The sequence below is a fragment of the Alligator mississippiensis genome, chromosome 14 (genome assembly GCF_030867095.1).
Source record: "Alligator mississippiensis isolate rAllMis1 chromosome 14, rAllMis1, whole genome shotgun sequence".
Classification (NCBI taxonomy): Eukaryota; Metazoa; Chordata; order Crocodylia; family Alligatoridae; genus Alligator; species Alligator mississippiensis.
The window spans coordinates 13,451,283-13,466,132 of record NC_081837.1 but is presented as its reverse complement, the minus strand read 5'-3'; the positions used below and the strand labels follow the sequence as shown (position 1 = coordinate 13,466,132).

At 45.5% G+C, this 14,850-nt stretch overlaps 1 protein-coding gene across 10 annotated transcripts in view; it reads left to right on the top strand.

Moving 5' to 3' along the window:
- The window catches only part of GTF2IRD1 (GTF2I repeat domain containing 1), a 168,706-nt gene that overhangs the window by 143,126 nt on the left and 10,730 nt on the right, over nt 1-14,850 (top strand). For 7 of the 10 annotated variants that reach the window (XM_059717389.1, XM_059717385.1, XM_019493405.2 and 4 more), the window contains 2 exons: nt 3,846-3,866; nt 11,686-11,733. The exons of 2 other annotated variants lie outside the window; for them this stretch is intronic. In XM_059717389.1, the coding sequence (XP_059573372.1) occupies nt 3,846-3,866; nt 11,686-11,733 (69 nt within the window). The remainder of the gene's footprint in view (nt 1-3,845; nt 3,867-11,685; nt 11,734-14,850) is intronic. One more of the 10 variants, XM_059717387.1, reaches the window with a different exon arrangement.

The window sequence follows — 14,850 nt, the reverse complement described above, 5'->3', positions numbered from 1 at the left end:
TTGAAAAATGGCCACGGAATATTTCATGATTTTGTGTAAAATGCAGAAAAAATGGTTATTTCAACAAGCTAATTTTTTTTTTTTTAACAAAAAAAAGGAAATTTTATTACTCAAATTCCTTGTAAACCAAAAGGGCAATTTTTCCTCCAGAAAAAAATGACAAAAAAATTCAGACAGCTCTACTAGTCTATTCAGTTATCCATTTTGATACACATGTGGTTATGATAGATGCACGCTTATATGTTCATTGCTTTTTTTCCTATGATCATATTTCATTTGCCATAATAGAATTTAAAGTATATAGACACATTTGTAAAATGTAAAACATATAGACAATAAAAATGCATAATAAAAGGGATGCTGTCATCATCATTTTACTTCAGCTTTTTGTACAAAAGCCAGGTTTTAATAAAACTAAGAACAACAGAAATGCATCCTTGACATTAAAAAAGCAAATCAATAAAGACAGTGTTTCTTTTGATTATATTTAAACATGCCTTCGCAATGTTTTCTTCCCAAACAGAGCCGCATTGCAAAAATGTAAAAGGAAGTCTAGTAAAAGGGTCTTTAAACAAAAGGAAAACTAAGTTGCCTTTTATCCAACCTAAAGGAATGGCAGACTTTAAATGAATGAATCAGTGGTGCTGTACCTTTTGTCCCCCACAGGCTAAATGAATGATATAGGGCCAGATTGGGCAGCAGGATCAGGCCCCACACTGGGTCCCTGTCCCCACACATCTGGATTGGGTCCCACCTGCCCCATTAGTCCCATGCTGCTTCTGCCATCCCAGCACATCTGAATCGGGCCCTGTGGTGCCTCCACCAGGCCTACGTGTTCAGACCCACGGGGTTCCCCATGGGCTCAGAAATTTGGCAGCAGGGAAGCAACAGTTGCTGCTACCACTCTCCTGCCACCAAATTTCTGGACCAAGAGGGAGCACTGCCAACTGGATTTGGCCCCTGGGCTGGGGGTTGAACACCCCAGGTACAAATGGTTTCAGGGAGAAATCATTCCATGAAATTATTTTTTTATTTTGGTACAGTACTGTTACTCATTTGGGGTTTGGTTTGTGCCTGATTCTCCATTGCTCAGTGCCTGCTTCTCCTCCCAGTCCTAATTTTGGGGCGTTTAATCCAACATTTGAATTGATATAAATAACTGCACCTGGAGCAGTGCAGCAGAGAACCAAGTTTACTTTCTTATTCCCTGGAGACATCAGGTTTATTTATATAATGAATCAGTTTGATTTTTTACCAACTCATTCTGTTCCCCAAGATTATCTGTAATTTTTATGTGATTGTGTCTCTTATTTAAAGGGAGAAAACCAAGTAGGTTTCCCCCCCAAACTACTCTAGCTAAAAGATGATTGTGAAGGGGGCATGGATATTTAGCTTCGGAATTAGATAGGGTAAAATTTTCAACAAGACTTAAGTGACTTAGGCAATCTAAGTCATTTCTGACAGTTAAAAGCATTTTAAAATGATCAATAGCTTGCTACCTCTATACAATTTTCCAACCATCTGTCCTTACTGAGTGGGACTTTGGCTCCTAAATTACCTAACCAGTTATGAAAATGTTACCTTGAAGGCCTTGTCCTATTTTCATGTAACCAATTATACAGGTTCCTTTTGATTTCAGCAGTGATGCTGATGCATAACCAACGGGCAGCGGTATTGGACTGTGTGATCATAAAACAAGCACACAAAGAATTGACTCCCTGGACAGCCTTCAGCAATAGGGTTTGGTTTGTGCCTGATTCGCCATTGCTCAGTGCCTGCTCCTCCTTATAAGGGTCCAGCACTAGTCAGTAGTAAGGATACCAGCCTGGGCAGAGCCACAATCAGGTCTCTGCTCTACCGCACACTCCCTATTAAGCCTTGGTTTGGTCACTGAGCCTTTCTAAGTCTTAGTTTCTGGTCTATAAAATAGAGTGAAGAAAGCACCTTTTCTTAGCCCAGAGGGATGTTGTGAGGACTTAAAGATATTTAAGACAAAGAGGCAATCAAATGCTCGAGCAATGGGATTGTGTAAGTAAAGTAACTTAGGCAGACAGATTCCCAGACACGCTCCAACGAGATGCCAGTTAGAAGCACACAAGTGGATGCTGAAAACCCTGGCTGTGTCCATGGTACAATGGAAGGCACTTTGATAATGTGTCTCTGGGTCCCAAATAAGTACCACATATAGACTGCCCTAAGCCTGCTGTTGTGGAAGTCAACAGGTGGTTTATAGCTGACTTCCAAGAGCAGAGCTGCACCAACACTGTGCATTGTAGGGATATCCTACTTCAGAACAAGCAAGGTCTTCTTCAGACACTGAGATGATGTGAGGTTCACTGGGTCTCCCTGTCTCCTTCCTTTTTTACTGTTTGCCTCTTGCAGATGTGGTGGCCCAGGGTGCTCCATTAAGATATCTTGAATTGGTCCACCATTACCTTGGGTTTTCTTCTCCCATTATCTCTGCATATCCCAGCTCCTATTTGGCTGAGTGGGTGCCAGTGGATTCTCTTTCCCAGAACAGGCTCAGTTGTACCATCAAACCGGCTACTGTATGTGGAAGCAGGTCAAGAGAATCCTGCAGGTTTGGGGAGGAGTCGCAACACAGACGCCCAAAACTTCCACTGGTGTAAACCAACATTGCTGGATAGATATCAGTAATGTGTGTCAGTTTATACCAGCTGAAGATCTGGGCTGGGCTGAAATCCTGGCCTTATCCTTATTGGAGTCAATTGGAGTTTTGCCTTTGATGCCGGCGTGCTGAGATTCCACTGCCAGGCTCTGCACAGCCTCTGCTGTCCTACTTAAATTTCAAGTGAGCCATCAAATAGAGCTTAAGAGAATCCAGAGCAGGCAGTGGTACCTTAGTGGTTGCCTTGGGGACAAGTCCCATGTAGCTGGGATAAAGCCTTTTGGCAGCATCTCAGAATAAGCCTATAACAATAAACTTTACTTTCGGGTTTTTAATTGTATTTTCCTGTTGCTTTTCAGCCCACTGGTGTTATCTCCTTGGCAAAAGGACCCTTGGAATTCTGTTTAGGAGAGAACGATCTTGCAATATTAAAATATAAGGGAAAGAGGGGGTTGAAGTTCCAGCATTATAAACACTATAAATTTTCTTTCTTTTCTTCTTTCCTGAGGCACAGAGATACAGAACAGGCTTAATTCAAGGCTTTGAAAAAAAAATCAAGAATAAGTAATCTAGCAAAAAAAAAAAAAAAGGGGAGAAATCTTTCTGTATGTTAATTTTTGTGTGCTTTGATTGAAAATGCACACCAGCTCCATCTGTCCTATTCCCCAAACTCCCTACCACACTGATAGATTATTTCCCATACACCAATTAATAAAGTAGGGCAGGCAGTGTTCTTTAATTAAAAAACCCACACATCCAGGCATCCTTTTTTTTTTTAATCACAAGAGCAACATTCTCCACTTCACTTTGATGAGATGGGCCTCACATTTGAAACTCTTAACAAAAAGGAAGAAGCACTTGCTCTCACCCTGACCTGACCACACCATGTTTTAGCAGTGTTTTTTTTCCTCCTTCTTTTCTTTCTGACATTCAGACCCCAGCTCACCCTTCCAGACCTGATACCTGACCTGAGCAATAGCAGCTAGATTATAACAACTTGTTACATTCATTTCCCTATCTCCCCCTCCCCACCATGAATAGTTTTTAATGTCGAAGTTATTACTGTTGTTAATCTGAAGGTGGAAAATAAAACAGATAATGTAAAGTGTTATGCAACTTCAAAGCCTTTTTTAAACACCAAGTCTTCATCTCAGGCACTTCAGCTCATCTCTTCTTTTTGCCTTTGTTGTTTCTTCTCTTTCTCTTGCATGTGCAGTGTCCTCACAAGTATCAGAAGGTAATTTCATGTTTACCCACTCATCCCGTCCGCTGGGTTTTTTTTTCCCTGTAGTCTTGTTTCAGTGATCATGTCCCTTTTCCCCTGCCAGAATCTCATATTCTGTCATGTTCTTCAGAGAACAGAGAAACTCCAGTTTTCAGAGTAATCACTGATCTCTTTCAGACATACATTCTTCTGTTTAGGTCCTGATCATGCAATTATTTATTCACATGCCTGAGAGCTCTGCATTGACTTCAGTGAATGACTCCTGGGCATATAGTTCAGCACATAGGTATGTGCAGGATTGACAATAATCATTTTTCTGGTTCTGTTTTTATCTGCCCTTATTTAAAAAAAACAACAACAAAAAAAGCCTTGGAATTTTTGCCTGACACATTGCAAATGTCTTTGCCCAGTTTCCAAAATGAAATGCTGCCTCCAGTCTCTCTTCCAGTCTTTCTGTAGCACTAATGCTCCTAAAAAGCTGGATGCTTGAGGAATCCCTGCTTTGTTCTCTGAATGACATAGACGTTGTGAGACCCTAAATGCAACATGCCGCTATACATTCAGCTTTGATATATTATGTTTGTCTGTTCAGTCAGTGCCTTCCAGATCATTTCACTGACAATTGTGGAATGAATGCAAGCCCTCGCCTTTCCGTGTTGGACATGGCTGTCGAATCAGCAGGTTTAGAGTGCCCCAGTCCTAAAGTCCACCATAGGAAGACAGTTGGTGATATGGTTAGTTGAGTGCCCATGCTGTACAAGTCAAAGATGAATGCAGAGTCCTAGAGGAGCTTAGAACCTTTGTAAATAAACAGTGCAGAGGAAGGATCTGTCCACAGAGCATTTAAGGTCTGATCTTGAATGGATCTTCCTTCATGCTTGCATGTGACTGAGCACAAATGCTGATTTGTGGAAACCTTGTTGCCTGCTCTGTGCCTGGCCTGTAGTATACCTGTGCGTAGAAGCCAATCTCGACCCCTTTCTGGGGTTTTGAATGAATGGCGTGAATATCTGAATCCTTCCTTATGGCTCAGCCCATACCCTATATCAGGGGTGGGCAATTGTTCTGGGCGGAGGGCCACTTATCAAGTTTTGGGGAGCTGTCGAGGGCCGCATGGGTAGCCCCGCCCTTGACGGTTGCCCCGCCCCTGGTCTCCATATTGGGACCAGAAATTTCAACCCCTAAACCTTGACCTTTGCCATGGGAAGTCCCTTCCCTTGCCCTGGAAGTACTCCTTTTGGGAGGAAGGGTGCTGCAATCTGGAAACTGGGAAAAAGATATATATGTGGATATGTATATGTATACACACGCACACAAAATCTACTGTAGCTTATTTAATGTTGTTTAAAAATATTTTTGTACTGATTTCTGTGTTTACAAAAAGTGTATCTAGAGGTGGCTGCATAATAGCTGATAATACAGTCCTACTGTATGTTTTGTGTGGGCAGCAAGGGGGTTTAGGTGGTGGGGTGTGGTTGGGGAGTGTGTGTGCTCATGGTGGGTTGTGGGTACGGTGGCTGGGTGTGTGCTGAGATAGTCAGGGCAGGGCTGCTGGCTCCATAGCGTGCAGCTCTAACAGACTGCATGTGAGCCTCACACGGTTCAGCCAGGCAGGCCCCGTGCCCAGGCTCTGCGCTTCTGCAACCCCACCCTGGGTCCCTGCTACTCCCAGGGCACTTGCATGGGCTCCATGTTCCTGCCCGCCACCGCCTTTCCCTGCATCCCTTCCTGCAGCCCCCTGCTTCCTGCAGCGCTCTGCCGCGGCCCTGCTGTGACTCCGCCGCCTGCCATGACCCTGCCACTCACCGTGGCTCCATCACCTGCCAGGGCCCCCCATGGCTATGCAACGCCACCGCCTGCTGGGGCTCTGCTACCTGCCAGGTCCTGCCTTGGCCTGGCCGTGGCTCCGCTGCCCGCCGGGTTCTGCTGTGGCCTCACCGGTTGCTGGGGCCTGGATGCGGCTCTGCCACCTGCTGGAGCCCATTGCCTACTGCAGCTCTGCCAGCTGCTGGGGCCCACCACAACCCCACTGCCTGCTGGGGCCCATCACAGCTCTGCTGCCTGCCATGGCTCTATTGTTTCCTGGGGCCTGCCACCTCTGCACCACTCGCTGGGGCCTGGCTGCAGCTCTGCTGCCTGTTGGGGCCCGCCAGGGCTCCACCACCTACTGGGTCCTGCCCTGGCTCTGCCACCTTCTGGGTCCTGCTGGGGCTTGCAGCTCTGCCACCCGTCGGGGTCCACTGTGCCGCCTGCTGGGGCCCACCGCGGCCCCAGTGCCCACTGGGGCTCTGCAGCCTACCGGGTCCTGCCCCCCCCACCCAGGCTCTGCCACCTGCTGCACACCACATGGGCTCCGCCGCTCCCCGCAGCTGCCACTTCCCACGCTGCTCCCCACGGGTCTCCTGCAGTCCCCACCGCTCCCCGCAACTGACACTTCCAGCCACTCCCTCCAATCTTACCTTACTTTCTACTCGGACAGAAGGAGTGGGAACAGCTCCAGGAGCACGAGGCCAGAAGCCATAGAGGCTTCTGGTTGGGGCTGAGGGCAGGAAGGGGGTGGGGGGCTTGGTGGAGCCGGGCTAGCCTTGTTGCTCAGCCGCAGGCTCTTGCTGGGTCCTGCTGCCGCTGGTCTGCTGTCATCTTTGACAGGCAGCCACAGGCCGATATAAATTAATTTTCTAAAATTTTTTAAAGGCCCCACAGGCCGGATAGAATGGGCTGGCCGGCCGTATTTTGTCCACCCCTGCCCTATGTGCTCTCTGCTTCGGAGCGTCGCACCCTTATGTCCCCGAGTCAGCAGAACGGGTTGTTTTGGGCCAGCACTGTCACCCTATTATAGGCCTTTACTTATGTCTGCATGTTTGTACGCAGGGGGCAAAAATCTGAGCCTGGCTTCTTAAAAAAGCATGTCTTGAGACTATATTGCTTGTGTTAGATGATTTCTGTGGGCCTAGAGATGCCTGGATCTTCCTTGAGTTACTGCAAAGACGGAAGCTCAACGGGAAGAAATTCACAGCCAGACTAAATCAGATTTGTAACTGTTAAGAAACCAAGGGCTGGTGGAAGAAGGAATGATTAACATTCTGGACTATCCTTTTGAATAGCCTGGAAGCATTAGCCCTAGAAGGATTATTTTGTCTCCAAGACTGAATGCTGGCTGCTCATGATTAAGTGTCTCAGTCATAACTTTATGCTTTGGTGGTTTCCATGAATTGGTGAACAGGGATTCAGTATCTACAACAGTTAAGCCTGTCATTTCCACTAGCATCTATACTGCACTCTGGTTTTACAAGAGAGATGTGGGGCTACTCTTCTTCCCTGATAATGAGGGACTGCTGTCTCAACATGCCCTTTACCAAGCATCAGTACTGCTGAGTTAGGGTGTCCAATCACCGGTAAGGGGGGAATGAACTGTTGTACCTTCTCCATGCCAGCTGCTATGCAGACTGCCTGACCCAGGTGACTGGTTATCTTCACTCATAGAAATTAAGTCTGGGCCTTTAGCCAGATGCTGTGTCTGACAAACTGTGTCATAAATAGTTCAGCCAGCACCTCGCTGCTTCTTCTCTGACGCTTGATTTTTCCAGCAGAATTTGAAAGCTTTGTTCTGCCCGCAGCCCATCTCGCACCCCTCCGTTGCTCTGCTCAGTTTCCGTCACCTTTCTTCTAAGGGTCCTTGCTGTTGTCTCTTCACACACATGGGACAAATGCAGCCTTGGCATAAGATCTAATTTTTTGGGAAACTTGTGTGCAGATTAAGTGGGGAAGTTAAACATGGGCACGAGCTGGTCAGAAAATTGGTCCAAGCGAGGAAACTGCGTGGCTTGGATGAACAAGACAAGCATGAAGAGCAAGGGAAAGTGGGATGAAGCAGGACAGGAAAATAGCATGACTCAAGCTAGAGATGCTTGGATGGCATTGCTAGATAATCTCACCTTTAGTGAATCACTCTTGTGTCTGGTTCCCAGATGTAAAATTGGGAAAACAATCATTCCTTTCACCCATCTTGTGAGATCTTGCAGGCCAGATTGTCTCTGGTTTCCTGCATGCACAGCACCTAGTACAGCAAAGACAGGGGCTTAACAATCTTCTTTGGGGCCTCAAAATGATACCATTAGTGAAGAGCAATGACAGTAAGTAGCACTGAGAGGGCTCTGGAAAGGAGTGATGTGTAGCAAACAGATGGGAGCTCAGAGTAGTGTGATTCTGGAAGGTATAAATAGGAGTCACAGAAGCAAGGACAGGGGGTTAATTTTGCCTTTGTTTATATGACCTGGGCTAAGCCACACACAAAAAGCAGCCAAAGAAGGGCCCAGACACAGGTGATATCAAGAGATTAGAGAATTTAATTCTGATTCATGGAGAGAGAGTAAGTTACTAAAAACAGGCTCACCCAAAGGCAGGAAGTCTGAGATTGGTGACCTGCATTATGTTCTCACTCACACCTATGTAAATTAGGGTAACTCCAGTGCAGTTTTCCAGCTGTCTACAGAGGCTGCTCAGGGCTTTGCTACAAGCGGACGCTCAGATTTGTTAAACCATTAAGACTCTGCGTGGACAGTCTCATTCCAAATGTTAGTGACCTTAATTCGATTGGGAATGAAGCTGAACTGAACTAAGGTTGGTCTGTGTGAATTTATGGTGCACCAACTACTACAGACTGGCTCCCCTATGGATGCACTAAGGACCCCTCTTCAAAGTGGGGTAAGCTTCCTCACACACAGTGCCCAAAAGGAGTTAGTGTACTGTAAATGCAGACACCAGCGTACTGCGCAATCACTTCCCTGTGTAGTCTTTTCGTTCTGATTGCATGTGTCCGCACCAGGGTTTAACTCAGTTTAACTTTGGATTTGCATGTAGAGCTAGTTTGAATGGATTTTCCTGAGGGTCTGTATATGGGCAGGCCCTGACATCAGAGCCTGGCTCATTCCCAACAAGGGCAAGAACCCATGCAGGGTACAAGAAGCATCTTTGGCAAGTGTCGCAAGGGAAAAGTTAAAAGCAACCTTCCTAGATGGGACCCTGTTTGGCTCAAAGGAGTTATTCTGCTGGTGTAATGCTGCTATCTATAAAACCATGGAAGGGACAGCAGCAATGTAAGAGGAGTAATCATTTAAACTGGTTAATGGAGTAAAACAAGAAGTAATGGCCTGGAATTGAAACAGAGGGGAAAATTATAGGCCAGAATGTGAACCCATTATTCACACTGCCTAGCACCTTGAATCCTTCGGTACCCCGCTGAAATCAATGGGGACGCTCAAGGAGTAAGGATGCTGTTCCAAGTGAGTAAAGTATATCAAAGCCTGACCCTAAATTATGCATTGGTAGCCGATAAAATGATCTTGGGCCCCTGCTGTACTTCCTTTCACTTGAATAGTAGCTTGCTACAGGCAAGCCCATTGATTTCAGCAGGATTTCAGGGCGCCTTTCAGTGGAACAACACTGAGAGTAACGGGTGGCAGAACTAGGCCCTTAGATAGGCAGTTTAATAGCTTGCCATGGGAGGAGGTAGAAGAGGAGGCCACAGGAGAAGTGCTGAGTAGCAGGCTCTGTTAAATGGATGGGAGCCTGGTGCACCGAGGAAATTATAAGCCATATCCTCAGCTGGAGGAAATCATCATAATTCCATTGCCTTCAACTGAGTGACAACAGTTTACACTCGCTGAGGATCTGGCCGGTGTTGAAGTATCAGCACTAGTGCAGGGAGATGGATGACAGGCCCCCGGAGAGTCTTTCCAGCCCCCTCATCTGTAATTCTGCGACGGTGGAGTTTATTGCTTTTCATCTCCCACCCTGCAAGCCAGAAAACAGGAAGCCTTTTCTGCTGCCTCAGGCATCTTTGGCAGGGACTCTGTCTTGTTCCACGAAGGTAAATAACAGCGCGGGAGTAACAGATGCAAACTGCAGCACCGGAGCCTCCACGCACCGACGGACAAGCGTGTCCGATCCGTTCAGACGCAGCGGACAGACGGCGGAGTCAGCCCCCTGCTCAGAGTCCAAGTGCATCCTTCTGTGCAGAAACGTTTGTGACTCACAAAACCCTGCTTCTCTGTCTCATTTGACTCCTGAGAACTCAGTAAGGGTCCGTATCAAAATGGTCAGATGCGAGGTCAGCAAGACGTAGGCATTCAGCATCCAGAGCATGAACCTGTTTTATTTCATCTGCTTCAGTTGCTGATTCTCTTAAGCTTTTGTTTGAAGTGTTTGCTTTAATGCATATTTTGAGAAACTACCTTCACGCACACACACACACACACTTCAGACGCGCCCAAACCCTGCTATTTCTCTATAATAGTATTCACGCTGAGTACCTTTCTATCCCATCTCCAGTTGCTATAACTTCCAGCCTCTGTCATTACTACACCTTGCCTCACACTTTCCCCCTCATTAGCTTGTTTGCCACACTACCTTGAATTCCTCTCCCAATGGAAGTGTCAGCTTTATTATAATGATCTGTTTCATTTTTGTTTTGACCATAATGCAAATTCTGGTCCTAGCTCCACTGCTGTTGCTTTTCCCCAGGAAATTCATTTCTTTTTGATATCACTTGTCATTTCAGAGTCAGTGACTAGAGCCAGCATCTCCTTAGGGGTCTCTTTTTCTCTGTTTTCCTCCCCATTGCTACAGAACTAACACAATTATCCTGTTTACTTTTCATCTCCTTTAACCTTAGCATTTTCCTTTCTGCGGTCGCCCCAGCTTTGTCAGTGCTGTCAGCTTCAGCTCACTCTCTCACCCTGCAGCCTAATAAATGCACTGCAGAGGCCCTTTTCTTTTCCAAAGTACACCTCTTGCCCCTTCAACCTGTTCTCTTCTCCCCACTGCAGCATGATAGCTGAGTCTGGCAGAAAGCAGAACTCCTGCCAAACTGTAATCTCTCACCACTAAATGCTTTGCAGCACTGGCTGAGAGAGGCAGCACTCAGAATCTCCTCCACCTCTTTTCAGCCATTGCCTGTATAATTTTTTCCTCCTACACTGTAACTTTTGCTCTCCTTTTCAGCAATACTTGCATTGAAGGATTGCTTTACGTTCTGTTCAACTGCTCTCCAGATGGGGAGCTCTGTGCGCATGCATTTTACAGGATATTGTGAAGGTGATGATGTGGTGTATTCTCATGTTCCCCATGCTGGTTAATTTGGGGTTAGCAGTCTCTCCCAGAAAGCCTGCTGCAGGCGACCCTGGAATGAGTCCTCCCCCTCTCAGCTATGCTGGGGAAGAGAACAATCAAAATACGGAGGCTGTGCTCCCCCTGATGAAATTCACTTATATCCCAATGAAGTTGACCTATAACAGGACATAAATGGGGATGAAGCAGTGTCTACCTTCTGCTGACCCACCCCACAGGGTGGGAATTTCATTCTCAGCGCATATCCAGCTTAGGCAATATGTGTTAAATATGGTATCAGTGTGTTTTACACACATGGCTTAGGGAGAGGGCTGCTCTGCATAGCATGCACACCAGTGTATCATAAGAACTGAAACATGCTGAGAGAGACATGTCCTTAAATCACTTGACTTCAAGCACGTAAGTAGTTCAATTGAAGTCAATGGGACTCCTCACGTACTTAAAACTAAGCATGTGCTTAAAAACTGTGCTGAGCTGGGTCCTGCTTGATTCCACCCTTGTCTCAGCTGTACAGTTCTGGTAGCAGCATTTATCTGCGGAGGAGATCTTTCTACCAATGAGATCAGAAACCAGAGAAAGTGCCACTTACTACGTAACATGCGCGTGTTCTGTTTTTTAATCATGTGAAAAGGAGCTCAGGAGAAACCAAACTGTAGCACTCACTGCTCTCTCTCTCTTTTTCTTCTTTCAACGTGTGCTGTAGCCCCTAGACGGATAACATCATTGGAAAAAGCGTACGCTGCTTTGAATGGTACGTAGCTCAGCTGGTGCATCGTAGATGGTAGCAGACAAGAAATGTACTTGTGTTTTTAATATGGGAATGAAACTACCAAAAAACACCCCAGTTTCAGGTGGTTTCCCCCCCTCCCCTTGCCCTGTTTCCACTGTGGTACCAACAGAAGATGCATTTGAAATTACTATTATTACTGTATGCATTTGTAAGCACCAGTTACCATAGTTTCTAGGCATCAGTGCTGATTCTTCTCCAGATAAACTGACCTGACAAATCTATGCTCAGCTCATTAATGCCATCTAATTGATTAATTTATGGAGAAGTCTTACAGTGCAATTCATACTAATTATGCGAGCATTTTTGCATAGTTTGGGCCACATCCTCAGCAGGTGTTAAATCAGCATAGCTTCATTGATTTCATGTATATAATAATTTGCCAGAGTAAATAAGACCTTGCATTGTTTTTATCTGTAGCGGAGCTAGGTTTTTCTCATTGGGTGGCTTCATCAGCGCTCTACTTACCTACATAAGCCTGGAATCTGGCCTTGTGTGCCTAGATGTTAAATGCCTGCTCCTACAGGTTTATAGCCACATCTAGAAAATGTTACCTATGTGCAGCCGGATTTGAATGACATTTAAACCTGTGTAATTTGTGGAACAGTTTCATGCCAGTGAGTTGGCTCATTCCTGATTTACACTGGCATAACTGAGATCAGGAACGGGCCGCTAGCCCACAGTCATACAAGAAGCTGGGAGGTAGAAACATTGTGTGCTCATCCTATTGTGATTCAGGACCAGCTCTGATAACCTTAAGTATACTGATTGCCTAACTTGGCAAGGAGGTGTCTTTGAATGAGGGGGTGTGGTATCTACTACTCCTTGTGAGCGTGGAACCAAAATCTGGCCCTAGATAGCAAAATGGCTGACAATTACTAAATCAATGTAGAGCAATTCTCCCATTTTACCTGGCCTTTTAGGTACCAACATTTTGCTAATTTTAGCATTAGCCAGCCTGCTCCACTTTCCCAGACAATACTGTGCAATAGTTGATTCAGTTCCTTATAGGTACTGTATTCTGTGGTATTCCAGACTTCCCCCCTGTATTTTGGGGTGCTTTTGGTGCAGGTGTAAGGGGCTAGATTAAAAACCTGTTAGACGGATGGCATATGTATCCATATAGTGATAAGCAGGAAAGCTTTCCCAAACTGCCTCAGCCCTAACCTAAAGAGATCCCTTGCAAGGAAGGTTTAATCTCCAAGCCCATTTCAGTCCTTAGCCTGCTGAGGAGACTAACAAGGGTACTGATTGGGGTAGGTTATGTATCCATGATAAAGATGCATCGGGAGTCAGATGGACCAGACCCCACTCCCTCAGTTTGCGTAGGACTCTAAACTTTCTTTTGGTAGTAGTGCCTCCTGATCTGGTAGTGACTAGCTTTCCTCAGACCACCAGGAAAAGAAAGGCTCTTTCTGTCCCCTGAGTTACCCGTGGTGCAGATGCTTTCTCCATTTGGCCAAACTAAAATCCTTGGGGAGTTGTTCTCTTTGTGTTGCTGACCTCCAGGTAGCCAAATCAGCAGTTACAGGAAGCTACACACAGACCAGCTCTTATATTCTTTGAATGCAAACACAAAAAAGAACAGGGTAAAATATTCAGTCCTGGGTGCCTAACACAGCAGACCCAAGTTCACATGGTGACACCTAATAGAAATGGCAGGGGTTTCAGAAATTCTGCACACTCCGAAATCCCAGTGAAGTAACAAGCAACTGCAGACACACAGCAGCTTTAACGTTCAGGCCACATTTACTGGTCTCCCTATACATTAGGGATCCTGACTTTGAGCCGTCAGAACTGAAGAAGTTACTTTATTTCTTTTTAATAACAAAAAAAAAAAAATGACAGTACAACGCTGTAGACGGCATGATAGATTTGCACCTTTGGATGGATTTGTACAACACTGTACCAGAAAGGCTTCCTGATCCAGGGTCAGTATATTAGAGAACTCAGTATTGTTCTTGAGCCAACTGTATTACAATTATCAATAAATATAAAATATTAGGCTGCATTTTTTTTGCCCCATTACATCTAACTGTAATCTAGATGTAATGAAAGGGATCTGGCAAAGCAGCAAACAGACTCAAGAAATACAGCGCTTCTTTCCATTGGTGTCTCTGTGTTGTAAAACGAAGGATATGATACGAAAGACAGGTCTAGCATAGGCACTACGTTCTTCTGTACTTCCTCTCTGGCTTCTCTGTTATGTGTGCTCAGTTTGAGTTTCTCCCGTTCTGCTAGCATATAGTTTGTGTGTCCTGGTATAAATTTAGGAGCCTCACACCACCACCAAAAGCAGGTGCAAGATAGAAATCAAAGTTCCTATCTTATTTCTTGGAGGATTAATAGAAAGGCAAGAACATTGGCATTTGAAAACTCAGAGAAACAAAAATACTGCCACAATTTAAAAAAAAACCAAACCCCCCAAAAACAAAACACTTGATTTTGATATTTCTTTTTTTGTCTGCTACCATCTATACATCCACATGGCCAGGAAACTGAGCATAAATGACAGGAAAGTCACAGAGGGAGCTCATTAGGGGGCTGCCCGTGTTAAAGTGACCCCCCCATAGAGATTGATAAGCCTGCTACAGCATGGGCTAACACACATGTGCGTACTGGAATGGTAGAGAGAAAGGGAGCTTCTTTGCAATTTCCTTCCTGAATTGAGAGATCTTTGCAGACCTCTTTTGCTAATTCCCTTTCAAGCATCATCATCCTAGTTGCTGACTGCAAACTGTTACTTGGCCTCAAGCTTCTTTCAAAAATAACCCCTTTTATTTGGATTCTGTCTCTGCATGTACAGAGCTATTATTTCCCAATTTCCCCAGTTCAAAGGCCGAGCTTTTGTGAGGGTGTACCCTAAAACAGCACAGTACATGTCGTCAAAGAACAACAACTTCTTTTCAGGAGTGAAGACCTCAAAGATGGAGCATTGCCAGCTCTCATGAGTCTGTCATGGGGTAACAGGGACCAAGCCTTGTTACTGAGAGTAGGGCCAGGCAGTAGAGTTAAAAAGCTGCAGAGCCCCAGATAATGAGCAGCTGGCAGTTTAATTAGGTAATGGCCTGCTGAGGAGGC